The 15,345-nt window shown below is 37.2% G+C and overlaps 1 protein-coding gene across 3 annotated transcripts in view; it reads right to left on the bottom strand.

The window, feature by feature from the left end:
* Nucleotides 1–15,345, bottom strand: part of LOC132124344 (rab11 family-interacting protein 3-like) — a 45,102-nt gene that overhangs the window by 29,197 nt on the left and 560 nt on the right. For all 3 annotated transcript variants that reach the window (XR_009426749.1, XM_059535346.1, XM_059535348.1), the window contains exons 1-4: nucleotides 12,516–15,345; nucleotides 8,091–8,184; nucleotides 4,624–4,697; nucleotides 1,255–1,424 (exon numbers count right to left, since the gene is read on the bottom strand). The exon at nucleotides 12,516–15,345 is cut by the window's right edge and continues 560 nt beyond it. Coding sequence is in view for 2 of the 3 variants with exons in the window: in XM_059535346.1 (XP_059391329.1) it covers nucleotides 1,255–1,424; nucleotides 4,624–4,697; nucleotides 8,091–8,184; nucleotides 12,516–15,179 (3,002 nt within the window). In the remaining variant the exon portion in view is untranslated. The remainder of the gene's footprint in view (nucleotides 1–1,254; nucleotides 1,425–4,623; nucleotides 4,698–8,090; nucleotides 8,185–12,515) is intronic.

Below are 15,345 nucleotides of genomic sequence, written 5' to 3'. Positions count from 1 at the left end.
ACCTGAGACCAGAAGTCAAAGATCTAGAGAAAAATCTGCAAGTTATCGTAAAATATGACAATGCATTTTCCGTAACTCAGACTGTGAGTTTCTGGAAGGCGACACGGTGTGACCCTGACACGGCAGGAATGTTAAATCAAGAGAAACACATGAGGGGGCTGAGATAGAAGACATTTTACAATGACAGAGGAGAGTAAGAGCGAGAGAAAACGGAACCTAGAGAGTGAAAGATGGGTAAACTCTGGGCCGCAGGAAGGCAGAAAGAGCAAACTCCACACTTCCTGCAGCCGGGCGACAGGAAAATTAAGACTGACACTGATAACACAGGAAACAGGAACACCTCGGTCAGCTGAGCTGATGTTAGTGGCTCTTGGGAAATAAGAAACTCTAGTCAGCAGATTCTTGCATAAACACAACAGCGCACAACAACACTGCACTCTTACTGCACAACATTTAAAATAAATGCAATCCAATGCAATTTCAAAAACGAACAAGGTAAGCGAAACCTTATTTCCTGTTATAACCAGTCACCTTTGCTCAACACTTATGTGGCATTACATGGCAAGAATTGTTTTTGTGGCGTCTGCCTAATAAAACTAAAAAAAGTTAAACCAAAAAGTGTTTTTCTAGAGAACACGGTGTCCAAAGCTGATACACAGAATCAGGAAGTTGTATTATTTTGTGAGATTATTGCTGATACATTCAAGTCTACTGAAACGACACTGTTTACAGGTCAACATGATGTCATCACATTTCTGCAGTTATTTTAGTATTCTGAATCATCTTTTGCTTTTAATTTTGTTATGGGTGATTTTAATTTGGTTGTTTGTTTTATAAGTTTTCTTTTTTAATTAAGTTTCAGTACTTATTAAATTTAGGCTAATTTCTAAAACATTTCTACTTTTCGTTTAAGCTTATTAAGTTTCAGCGTTATTTAAATACATATAGTATTTGCGTCCACAAGATGTTAACTGACGGACTGGAGAGGTGTGGATTACTGTGATGTTTTTATCAGCTGTTTGGACTCTCATTCTGACGGCACCCATTCACTGCAGAGCATCCATTAGTGAACAAGTGATGTAATTCTACATTTCTCCAAACCTGTTCTGATGAAGAAAATCTCATCTACATTCTGGATGACCTGAGAATTAGTACATTTCTGATAAATAAATTATTCTTATAATAACAACCGGGTGATTTATGAATCCAGTCTCTTTGTTCATGTAATTTCACACCCGTGTGTTGGTGTGTTACCTGTTGTGGTCGTCTCCATCCGTGAGTGTGTTTTCAATGCCGCTGTCAGTCTCCACGTCCTCATGGAGTTCAGGATGGACCACAGCCATCGTGTCCTCATCGGTGAAGGTTTCACACTCACTGTAGGCGCTCTCCGACCCGAGATAGGCGCTGTCTGAGACCTCCGCCTGCTGCAAACAAACACACACACACACACACACTGATTAGAAAACTTTTATTGCTTTTGAATACATAAAGGTGTTTCCCCTTATGCTGCACGTATCAACCTTGTCTCAGAGGTTTCTCCTAGAAACAACTGAATCAATGATTGACATGCTGTAATACAGAGCTATAAAATGAATGTGGATAACAGCTTTAAAAAAAGATTTAAGTTTATACTTTTCAAAGCAGTTTTTGAAAAGCATTTTTAGTCATTTCACCAGCTCACGCTTTTTATAAGCAGCAACACGCAAACACACACGTACGGGAGGTTATTAATGTTTGCAACGAATGTTTACAGAACAAAATGATCCGATGCATCAGGGGTGATTGAAAACACATTGCATTTGTAGTGTAAATGCTAATCTTTTCCAATGTTTTCTAGATAACAGCCTACTCACCTGTCAATCATCCACTGCACAAAAACAAAGCGTTTAAACTTTAAAAGACTCTCACAAGAAAAACTGTTGCTTTGTTGTTATTTATTGCCAAGTTTAAATGTACTATGAAGGTGCATCTGCTATTTACATAAACAATACATCAATGATTAAATATTAATAATGACAGGGAAACGATCTGGGCACAATAAAGAAAAAAAAAAATGCAAACGAATGTAATATCCCTTTTTCTACTAGGTATTTTCTTTTTCTTTTTACACTAAGTAAAATATATATTTTTAAAAAAAGTGTAAAAAAGTAAAATATAATACACACAGTGTATTACCCCTTAATCTAATGTTTATTTTTATTTGTTCTCATTTTTATATCATGCAAAACATTTTCTTGTAAAAAAACAAAAACAAGTATGTCCTAAAAAATAAATGTCCTAATGTTTATTTCCCCCTTTGCTTATGTAATACATTCTCTTAAAAAAAAACTATAAATAAAGAAATAAAATGTATAAACCTTGTCCCACTGTTTATTTTCCCTTTCTATACTTTTTACAATATAAAACATTAAATATTTTAATTTAATAATTAGAAAAGTTACAAGTGAGAAACTTTTTAGTTGTTTAAAAACACAATGGCCAAAATAAACCTCAAACCTTCAGTCGATCAGTCAGTTCTAACCAAAAGTACAAACTCCATCAGAAAACCTGCATCTCAGTGCCCAACGTACCTGTGTGAGTCTGTGAGGAGCTCTTAAAACAGGAGAGGCCATTCCCAAAACCATTCTTCCCACTCGAGTACCGTCACACGGGAAAAACAGGTTCACTAACTAACCTAAAAACTAACAACAGCTACTTCCTGTGTCTCTCACAGCCCCCACATCGAGTCACCAGAAAAATTACTCCTAGTGTGCTGCCTTGGAAAATAAGGACCAAAGTCTGAAGGACACCAGGAACAGGAGGGGGCGGAGTCTGTGCCCCTGACCCCGCCCCTTTAATTAACATTACACTCATGTGCCAACATAACTTCTCAGTATCCTGTCTAATTAGACAGCATTTTAGTGTATCTGTGATAGCCAAAAAATGCTGTCTAGGTAGGCAGCCCACTAAGTTTTAACACTATTTCTGTTTTTCATTTCAATTTTTTTTTTTATGTAGCAAAGCATTAGCAATTCACAACCAACATGAACAAAAGACGTATTCATGACAGCACGTGCTGCAACAGTCATATGTTCTGATGACTGACAGGTGTGTGCATGTGTGTGTTATAAAAAAAAATCTATCACCAGCCGGTCCTGTATATTGTCAACAATGTGTGTGTGTGTGTGTGTGTGTGTAAGTGTGTTTGTTCCTCTGGATGAGATGCTACACAAACCACCTTAACCGGTGTGTTTGTGTAGCGCTGTGCATACATGGAAACAGCACAGCCATTCATGACCCACAGGAAAACACACAGGTGTGTGTGTGTGTGTGTGTGTGTGTTTCATTAGAAGTGACGGGAAACAGAAATGAGGAAAGGGAAAATCAGATCGAAAAAACAAGATCCTGAAGCAGCACATTGCACATTTCTGTATTTACAAAATGAATATGCTCAATTATATAACTTATAATTAAAGCTTTTGATAGATGAGGCCATAACCACTGTCGACACTGAGGTATACAGACCAAGCACACCATAATTTATTAAAGTGGTTATTGAAGCTAGCTTAAAATATAAAACAGTAACAAAAAGAGTAGTTAACCACACTAAAGGGCCAAACATGTTTTTGAAAGAACCTCATGAACAAATGAAAATTTCAAGGAAACTTACACCAAATCCATGCTTTCATGTTCTTTACGCCAAATTCTGACCCTAACATCTGAATGTCGAAGCAGAAATGAAGACGACTCAGACCAGACCTGAATTGTAGCCTCTGTTTCCTGTTCTTAGCTGACAGGAGCGGCACCCGGTGTGGTCTTCTGCTGCTGTAGCCCATCTGCTTCAGAGTTCGACGTGTTGTGTGTTCAGAGATGGTATTCTGCATACCTTGGTTGTAACGAGTGGTAATTTGAGTTACTTTTGCCTTTCTATCATCTCTAACCAGTCTGCCCATTCTCCTCTGACATCAACAAGGCATTTTCGTCCACACAACTGCCGCTGACTGGATATTTTCTCTTTTTCAGACCTTTCTCTGTAAACACTAGAGATGGTTGTGCATCAAAATCCCAATAAATCAGCAGTTTTTTAAATCCTTGCCTGGCTCCAACAACCATTACATTTTCAAAGTCACTTAAATCATCTTTCTTCCCCATTCTGATGCTCAGTTTGAACTTCAGCAAGACGTCTTCAACACACCTAGATGCCTAAATGCACTGAGTTGCTGCCATCTGACTGGCTGATGAGCAATTTGTGTCACCAAGCAATTGAACAGGTGTACCTAATAAAGCAGCCTACATGAAGAAACTGAATCCAGAAGAACTGTGGTAACAGGACTAACTACATATTCTACAATAACTACAATATTATCATATGTCCTTCTGAAATACTACTGCATATGTAGTTAGTAAATAATGAATGAGCTGAATGCACATTTCACCACTGAGCCAGCAGGAGGCGCTGTAGCAGAGAAATGAACATGCTCTGTTTCTCCTGTTCTCTGGGCTTTCAGGGAATTTGTGGAATGTGCTGGTCTAGAATCCATGATTCAGCAAAATGTGGTCCTGAAATTCTGATTTATTATGTTTGTTATGACAAGAGCGGAGGAGAAATGGCCACAATAACCACAATGTTGGTGTGTTATATACCTCGTCATATTCCTCTGGAGGTCCACTGGCTTCCACTGCACTGAGATGAGTCTTGTAGAGATATGGATCAGAACCTGATAAAGAACAACACCTTCAAACAGGATTATGACAAAGGACTACTAAAAACTTTATATTATAATGGAATACATTGCACTGAGCGACTGGGCTGTCTGGAGTCCAGGAAACAATATTTATGTAATAGTCTGTTTCAGATATCTAGAATATTTTCCTAATGAAAAATGTTTCCTTGAATCTAGTAAATGATATGGAGTACAAATAGACAGGCGGGGAGAGGGAGATGCTCCAGTCACTCATCCATTAATAAAAGGGAAATCTGAGCGCCTAGCAGGCCATTAGAAACATGACCATCCTCATTACTGAAGTATTATCGGTAGAAAACCCAAGCAAAGCACTTGAAAAATATTCCTGAATCATCAAAATAGATTTAAAGAGAGATGGGGAGTGTATGGGACTGCTATTGTATGGAATTTCTTGAAATATAGCAAACATAAACCACATTTTTAGCTAAATAAACAATATTTGGCATAGCATCACTTACTCAGCAATGGATCCTCTGCAGTGAATGGGTGCCGTCAGAATGAGAGTCCAAACAGCTGATAAAAACATCACAATAATTCACAGTACTCCAGTCCATTAGTTAATGTGTTGTGAAGTAAAAATCTCCTGTTGTCCTCTCACATCAAAATATAAACATATATTTGTTTAGATCTGTTACCAATGCTTTATCTGTGCATATTTCTCTCCTGATTCAGACGAGATCACACTTTCTCTGGAGGATGCATGATTATGAATTATATCCTCATATTTTGTATTTAAGCCGGAAGCAACAGTTTGAAGTTGCTTGATGGGTTTATTTCAAACCAACATGCAGCTTTCAACTTCACAAGATGTTAATTTTATCAGCTGTTTGGACTCTCATTCTGACGGCACCCATTCACTGCAGAGGATCCATTGATGAGCAAGTCATGAAATGCTACACTTTGCCAAATTTGCTTGGATGAAGAAACAAACTCATCTCCATTTTGGATGGCCTGTGAACAAGAGAATTTTAGCAAATGTAAATTTTTTAGGTGATCTATTCCTCTCCAAGGAAAAGAGTTCACTAGGGGTGTGTTTACACTTGTAGTTCGGTTTGTTTGATTCATTTGGTCTGGACCAAAAAGGAAAACAATACATTTGTTCCTGGTCCACTTAGCGTTCACATTGGCATTTTTGACAGCGAACCTAGACACCGAACCTAAAGGCATAGTTATACATTCACAACCTGATTGGTCGGCTTGAATGGCGTATACATCATGATGAAACTCATCGAACACCCCAAACAAAAGGTGCGTCAGGTCAGACTGTGTATGATATCAAAGCACCCATTAACTGATTATTCTGCTCATCACCGCTTTAAGTCGAACATACCTAATGCCGTCTTTTTTGCATGTAGTGTACATATAATTTTATTCTCACCACCTGCAAACTCACTAGGAGCTCATAAAAGGAACTTCACCTCATCTTTGCTCATTTTGTTTTGGTTACACCGCATTTCGTAATGCATTGCATCTTTTAATTACTTCCTGTTTTTGGTTCATTTAGAACTATTTGGTCCGTGTTACGGTCATATATCATTCGAACCACACCAGAGTTTGTTTGGAAGTGGACCGAGACCCATCTTTTCAGTGGTCCTGGTCTGAATGTTTGGTGCTCGCTAGGGTTCAAATGGCAGCGTTCACACTTGCTCAAAAGAACCGGACTAACAGAGCAATCACACCAGGGTTCGTTTTAATCAAACTGAACATGACAAGTGTGAATGCACCCTACGTTTTGAAACACGTTAACCAAATCCACTATTCTGAAGGTTTAGAGGTAAGATTAAAATGTGTCTACCAGGTGTCTTCAAAATCCAGGATTCTTCAAGAAAACTATGACATCTGAGGATTATCATGTGTGCTTTGCTACATAATTTTTGCATTTAAGATCAGGTTCAGTAATGTATTATGGTACGAATTCACTTAGTTTTATCTAGCTATAACTCAATATATCAGTCATTTTAATATTCCTGTGAGGCAAGATAAAAGCTCTTTTCTCTATATGAAACTCAATTTCCATTTCAGCGGTGTGATTCACTGAGTAATTCACAGATGCTCTGACTCATTTGTTTTTCTGCAATTTGTATTTCAGGAGATGTGAACTCTCAATCAGACAAAAATCATTACTAAATAGTGTCAGATTATCACACAGTCATCAAGAAAACAAGATGTTTGTGTTTCTAACTTGGCTATTCTTTTGAGGGCAAAACTGATGATGAGAACTCTAGCCAAACCAGAAAAAACTCCTTTTGTAGCTGTTCTTAATTTAAAAATGCTGCTTCAAGGATTTAAATAATATTTTTATTCTGTTTTGAAATTGACCAAATTTTTATTTTAGAGTTTGGATTAGTCTATCGTATAAATGATCTCTAATTAACATGATTTAAAGTAGGGCTGCTCGATTATGGCAAAATTCATAATCACAATTATTGACCAAAGCTTTATATGAGTGATTTATTTAAAGATAGTGATACATATCAAATATGTATTTCCTGTAAATAAGGTTGCTATGACATCTACATAGTAGCGACCAGCGGAATTGCAAACAAACAAAAAGTTTTCAAAATTATTGAAAATAATTAAACTGTCAGTAATAAAAAAAAAAAGCAAAAGGACAAATACAATAGAAAAGATACAAATGAAAAACTATGCTTTAATGTTTTTTTTTTTATGCAAGTCTCAAGCTATATGGTTATTTTATTTATTCACTATACTATTTATTATTAAAGTCTCATTTCAGTTTTAGTTTGGCTCTAGTTTTGTATTTATTTTAGTTTATATGAAAAGGTTCATGCAGCGTGGTACAGCGTCCAACAGAAATGAATAATCAAACGTAAAATATAATATAGCCCTCTGTCACTTTAAGAGCCACACGGATCCAAATTACTGTTATGCACCTGTTTTCATTCTTAACTCTTTACATTAATTATAAATGAATAATCACCAAGCACATCATCTTGACACATTTTCGTGTATATTTGACCATTTAGGCGTGCTCCTTGAGCTAAAAGATGACTTTACATGTCTGTATTCTGTTCCGTCTCTGAGCGCATATCTCTTCCTGAGGAGCAGCGCATGTTCTCTTTATTAATGCTTTTGAAAACATGAATAATTATACTTAGATAAATCTAGCACGTCCTATTTTGCAAATGTCACATTACATTTTTTTACAGATTTGCACGTGAAATTGAGCTTTTATGGAGGAACAAAAGCGTAGTGCTGCAAAAGAAGCCGGAATGATTGTTTCATCTCGGTTATTGCATTTTCATAATTGTTGAAGGCCAAAATCGAAATCGAACCGTTTTTTCGATTAATTGCACAGCCTTAATTTAAAGCATGCCTTGAGTGAGTTTGTATGTGCTGCTGTACCTTCATTACTGATTGTGATGATGCCTCTGTGGAAATCTTCAAAACTGATCACACCCAGACCGCTGGGATCCAAGAACCGTGTCAGATCCTTCACCTGAAACCACAAACACACGGCACTCAACAAACACGAAAAAACACAAACTATTCATCTTCCACAATCAGAGCTGCATCATGGAACACATTATCAGACATTTAATGACAACAAAACACACCAAACTGATTCTCACTCAAAAAAGGGTAAAAAAAAAATATATATATATATTAATAATAATAATAAGAGACTCAAAATTGACATGAGCTCATTTTAGCATTTTTCTTATCTGATCTAATATCTTCCATTAAAGAACAAAACATTACATAAACTTATTTGTAACTCAAGGATAAACAAAACAGACAAAAGTCTGTCCGTCCCTGAGTTATGGTGGTAAAACACACATTCTCTCTCTCTCTCTCTCTCTCTCACACACACACACTTACTATAACACACAGTCAGTAACCAGGCAACAGCAGGACTGATATCCAGCAGGACAGTCGTGAGTTACAGAATCAGAGTTCTCAAAGAAAAACACTAAACATGTTCAAATACCTCCAATCGAGAGATCAAACATCAAACTGTCGTCTAAACATTAAACTCTGTTTGTGTGCGTGATATTTTAGCTCTTGAAGGCACTGATTTACACATACAAAAAAAAAATGCTAAGTTAATGGCTACCGTCAACATTCTTCAAAATATCTTCTTTTGTGCTTAACAAAAGAAAGTCAGTCATACAGGTCAATGATGACTTCAAATTACTGTGTTACAAACAAAAACTACTATACAATAAATAAAAAACTAAAATTTTAACTGAAATAAAAATTGATTACAACTAAATATTTAAAAATATTTAAAAAAAATAAATAAAATTTACCAAAACTCATCTTCAGAAAACTAAAAACAGAAAATTAGAGATGTAAATTTTCACCAGTTAACTGTTAACCAACCGTTAAGAACTTTGACCAATTAATGCAATCAATTAAATGGTTTTAAAAGTAATTTATTTATTTGCAGTAATTTGCTGCATTGTTAAAATATGCTACGCATATTAAAAAAAACTTGTTTATAGAGAAAAAAAATTTCATTCAGAAATAGGCCTAATGCCGACGCAAAATGTTATGATAAACACTGTAAACATAGCTTTGCTATTTTAGTTCCCCTCACTCCACAACAATCCTTTTAATTAACAGAAGCCTATTTTAAAAAGAAAAAGAAAAAAATACCCTATAAAAAGCAGCATAATAAACGACATGCCAAAACAAATTAATATAGGCTAAAACGAAACTAAAATGAACACTGGATCTCTCATTCGACACAAAATCAAATGTTTCCGTATTGGCTATGTATTTGAATGCCAAATTATTATTTATTTTAGCCTACTTCACTTGTGTTCCAATATCCACGTAAAACAAAATGTTTTGCATAACATCATTGTGGTACGATGATAACACTTAACAGCACAGATTTTATCACATTTTTAAACTGAGCAGCGTGTTTTTTTTCCATATGTTTGACAGACTGCATTTTATTATGATAATGAACAGACTGCATTGTCAAAGTATCAAAGCTTAACTGTGTGCGTGCATGCAGCGCCAGTAAAAATATAGGCCTACTTATTCGCTATATATAGCCTAGCTTTATTATCTTATTCTCCTCTCGCAGAAGTGCTACAGGTGCGTGATGTTATATGTGAATCCTCATGTTCTGTTGTTTGCTGCTTTCTGCACATGTAAAATCAATCCCTGGGAAACAAATGTTAGTGCTTTTAACAGGTCACAGACACTTATCCTTTCTAATTTAATTCAATTCTCATTTAAAATTATCTTGTTGGTTAATGGTTAATAATTGGTTGACGAGCGTCGGATGGGAAAAATAACCTAAATGAACATCCCTACTAAAATTATATATCAAAAAAAGCCCATTCTAAATATGAATAAAAATATAATAGTACATAAAAATACTAAAATAACTATATAATACATAGTTGTTTATCAATACATTTCTATCAGATCATGTAAAGATTATTCCTGGTATTTTATCACCTGTACAATCAAATTTCCTTTAATTAATCAAATGACTGCTTTAGGTAATGACTGTAATGTGGGGCAGTCGAGGCGCTGTTTCACACCTGTACAGTATATAAAAGCATCTCAGTTACAATCAGTTACATGAAAAACTGTGACTAAGCAGAAAAAAATATCATTAAAAACCTCTGTTGATCTTGATTAAAACACTAGGTTTTTTTATGTCTTCACAAGCTAATTCACCCCATACAAATATAAATTATTAGTTTTTCTTATTTTTACTTTCTTAAATTTTTAAAAGGACAGTAACAGCTTTCTCAGAGACACTCACACATGGACAGTTTTGCTCTGTTACCAGTTCCTTCCTGGCAAACGCTACTTCTGGGTAAGAATTTGCATCTAACGTCATACAATCTCATAGCGACTGTATCACAAAGATAAAAAAAGACATAGAAATGACATCATAATGAAAGACACATCCACACAGACACATTCTCTCTCCAGTGTGTCTTGAAACTATCTGAGACCAATGCAATCCACACACACATTCAGCATTTCTTTTTACATCATACCACTTTCTGTCTCCCTGATTCTTCATCATGTTTATTTCTCTCCATCCTTTTAGTCATAACCATTTCAGTGAGCCAACCAGCTGAGCAAGCTCTTATAATGAGAAAAAACCAGTGCAAATCTGAGTCCAATCACAGTCACGCAGACAAAGGAATGTCCCTCGAGGCTTCATTCCTGAAACCATAAACTACCTTAAAAAAAACACACAAACTTGCTTAGTGTTGCAAATATGTGATGCTTTTCTCATGACAAGGCGGTTAAAGTTTAAACCTACCACACTGTCACAAGCACACCGCAAAATTAGACTGACCTCAAAGACAAATGCAAATATAAGTCATATGTTTCATTACCTATGTACAGTGAAAGTGCATGTGAGAAAAGATGAATAACATTTTTATGTCCATCCACCCCCCTCTATCGTCTCTATCTGCCCTTTTAACCTTCCAGCTGATTGTATCAGCAGTTTTAACAGTCACAAAAGAGCCAGACTTCCGGCATCAAATCCATCCTCTCTTAAATGCACAATGGCGCGTGTCTGTTGGATCGGGAGTTAACAGGAACACAAATCTTTATTCTCATCTGAACAGCAAAATAACCACAGAGGGATTCGGAAAATCCAGTGCTTAACACTAGGTCTCAAAAGCAGTTTGATAAATACATCCTCCTCCTGAATATCTAGAATCACTTGTCTACTGACCTGCCAAATATAAACACTAGTGCAACATCGTTAATGCTCGTCAAACAATACAGAGGATCATATTTTGTTAGATGAACTCATGAATTTCAAACACAGACCAATTCATACATTTCAGCCATACATTATCTATTATTAATCTACACTTATTTGTAAATTCCATGACTTACTAAACTAAAACCATTTTTTTTTCTACTTAACTATCAAGAATATTCCTGTTTTCGAACAAAGTAAGCTAAAATCTGACAGAACCTCCAACATATTGTTGATAACAACAAAAGCTGATTGCCACTTGTACCTCTTTTTCTTTAAAATGAGCAAAAAAAACTGTACTCATTAGTAGTCAGTTTAAAAAATGTTTCAACATGATTTGTGTAAAAAATATTCCTACTATTTATAAATATAAAATAGTTATACTATTTCTATGCAAAGTTATTTGCATACTGACAATGCAATGCCATCAAACAGCTGTAAAAAGGGAGTTTTAAAAAACTTCAAAGCTCACATAATAAACAAATTTTAAAAGAAAACTTCATGAAAGTGGTCAAAAAAAAAAAAAGGGCAATGATTTTCACATTTCTATTTTTAAAGACTCCATGGTAAACATCTCACCATAACCTAAATCTGAAAATGTCTTGAATCGTATTAAACCTGGAACGTTCTTTTAAAAAGCTGATGTCCAAGTTAAGATAAAGATAGCAATTATTACAAGTTCCCATCTAATTAAATATGTAAACATAAACAAACTTCGGGATAAAGATTCAGACATCATTAAAAGACACTGACAATTGTTTTAATATTTGCATAGATCATTAAAACTGATGCAAAACAGCCGATAGTTAAAAAAGGAAAGACAGAAACCATGAAAGAATGCGCGAGAAATGCAGGTCAAGAGTGGTATTCTCAGTCTTTCGAGGGTTTGAATAATAAAAGAGCAGTTCTTGGCTGTCACCATGATCAAGTTTCACTATGAGCTTTGGGAACCAAGAGAAGACAAGCTCTGTCCTGTAATCATAAAGCCTCTTTTTTAACATTTACACCCCCACCCAACATTTACCCACCACAAACTCACACAAATAGACACGGATACACCAAAAACTGACCTGTTCGGCTCCATATGCTTTTGCAAACTCGATGAACTCCTCAATATGGAGAAATCCATCCCCGTCCTGATCCAAAGCCTGGAAAACCGCTCTGAGAGCCGACTGCTCCTCGCTTTTATGTGCTGTTGCGGAAACTATAGGCACGTTTATCAAGTCCACCGGGACCCTCTGGTCATGGAGCGATGCGGCTTGCAGAGCATCTGTGGCCTTGCACAGATCCAGAGTCATTTCTGCATGTTTGGGAATGTTGGGATTATCAGGATTAATCTCCATAAAGGTCAGGTAGGCCTCCCCATCCAGGCTCGCTCTACAGGGAAAGACATTTCTATGTGAGGGAGGAGATTTGGGGGCGACTGAGCTCACTTGTTGCTCTTGCGCCAGGTCTATCTGTGATGGTGTCAGCTGATGGAAATCCTCCTGATGTGTAAGCTGAGCAAGAAGCCCCACCTTTCCCTCTCCTGTAGCTTCACACAATTGGCTGGGAGTCTCTGTAAGATCCGGCCCCCCTAGTCCACCCGTCACAATCAGCTGATTACCTGCACAGGTAAAGGGACTGGACTCTAAAGAATTACGATTACTTGCACAATGAGGTATGACTTGATTCTTAGCAGACTGCATACTGCAATCTGATCTCTCCCTTCCTGGTGGAAAATCAATGGGAAGTTTCTCTTCAGCATTCAGCTGTGTATTGAGACCGTCATTGTGAGCTGTTGCATTTCCTTCAGGTGTGTCTATTACATTTGAACTTGAGTTTGTAGTTAAACTGTCATTCAGTTGGTCCAAAGATGTGAGATTGTCCTCTTTTTGCTGAGCACTGACTAGCTCCTGACAGGTTTCACTCATTGCAATCAGTTCTTGATTGTTGTCAGCTTTACTGTCATCTAGGTTTAAATAAGTAGTTTGCAAACTGTCCGACTTAATTTCCAAATTGGTTGCCTCTTGATTTTGATGCAAATCTGAGATTTCTAAAACTTTGAGTGTGTCTAAATCCTCTTTGTTACCTATTGTGGGTGTATAATTAGCTTGCTGGGTCTCCATAGCCTCAGGGTCATCGTCTACTTTGTGGGTTTCTACATTCGTTGCATTGTCCTGAAATTCAAGGGTGAGTGATTTAGATTCAAGACCGGGTGAGTCTGCTTCACATTTCTCCTGTTCTGTTAGCTCAATAGCATCTGTCACAGGTGGAATAACACGGTCTAAAGATGCCACAGCTTTGCAAGAGATGCTGTCTGTTAAGATTTCAAACACTGATTCAGCAGGAATATCTCCATCGTGGGACTCCTCAGATAAGGCTTCAGCCTCAGGTGAATGAGTGGGCTGGATGTGGTCCTCAGGTAAGATGTCATCTTCAGGCGAGAGCTCAATTAAGGCATTATGCTCAGATGTGCTGAGTGGCAAGGCTGTTGTGGACTCCTTATGTTCGTCTTTGTCAAGCAGACTTTCAGTTGAAGGATCTTCCGATGGTAAATCAACAAAAGCAATTGGTGCGAGTACTGTTTCAGGTTCTGAAAAAATGTTATCAGTTGTAGCATTGGACAAGACCTCCTCTTCTAACTCTTCTCGAGCAGTTTCCAATGGTACATCAAATGTGCATTCTGTGGATAAAACACACAACATTTCTTCACAGAGTTCAGATGATATGCAAGACTCACCTAATGGACTCCTACAAACAGTCTCTGCTTCAGATGATAGCTGTGTTGTTACTGTGTTAGTGTCTGTCATCTCTTGGCTCTGTTGATCATCTTCATTGGTTTTGTTAATAGCTGGCGGCTTACGACTCTCCTGTTCAAAGTACAGATCTCCAACCAGCAACCCGGGTAACAACATCTCTATCTCATCCATTGGATACTGGTTATTTGACAGAATAGGTGGTGGTATCTTCAAAGGGGTGAGCTCACAGGAAAGGGCTGAGGATGGGAGGTAAATGTGTTCTGGTGTAGATAGAGGTGTCTGAAATATAACTGAAGGCTTGGGATTGGAGTTCGTATCTGTACATGTCAACGAAACGGGCAACAAAACTTCAGAATCCAGAGTGAGATGAATCCCATGTGGAAGCAAGCTATGACTATCATTGTTAACAAATGTTATTTCCTCTAGGAAATCATGGCTGAACGCAGAGTTTGTTAAATGTGTCTCCTCAAAAAGCTGGGTTTCTTGTAGTAGTGGGTCAATAATACCCAGCTCGCCTGTGTACACATCTAGATGGTTTGAAGTGGCAGTAACCTCCACTGGTTGCAGGAAATCAGGAACCTGTTCAGGACAGCCATAAAAGTTGTTTTGATTCTGCACTTGATTATTTGAGACCGTAGGACTAGTAGATCTAGAATTAAAACAGATGAGATCTCCATCAACAAATTTCAAACTTTTAGGAGAACCCTCTCCTTTGAGATCTTGGGAAGGAGGAGGCGGAGCCTTCCAATCGGGATAGATACATTCCAAACCATTTTCCCAGGAATATGTCTGCCCAGAGTACGGAGAAGACCAAAATAGGTCATCTAGGTTTATGGCGTTCTCCTGAAAAATGTCATTAGAAGATTCACCAACAGAACTGTTGTCTTTATCCATAAGGAGAAATCCAAGGGGATTCTGCTCGGATTCCCACTCCGCTTTCCCACTCACTTCCCACTCAGAACACCCTAGTGGGCTGGAGAGAACTTGTTCCATTGAAAAGATGAGTTCTCTCCTCTGACAAATGGAAATATTCCAGAAATTTTAATCCTTTATGATCCCACAAGGTAATAATGTCCAAATGGTGGCCTCTTCCAGCATATGCACCAAAAGAAATATCCTTGTGGAGACTCATGCGTAAGCATCCACCTCCCTGTAAATG

This window comes from Carassius carassius, chromosome 42 (assembly GCF_963082965.1).
Source record: "Carassius carassius chromosome 42, fCarCar2.1, whole genome shotgun sequence".
In the NCBI taxonomy this organism is placed as follows: domain Eukaryota; kingdom Metazoa; phylum Chordata; class Actinopteri; order Cypriniformes; family Cyprinidae; genus Carassius; species Carassius carassius.
Note: the sequence above shows the minus strand (reverse complement) of the source record. Positions and strands in the feature narration are given on the sequence as shown.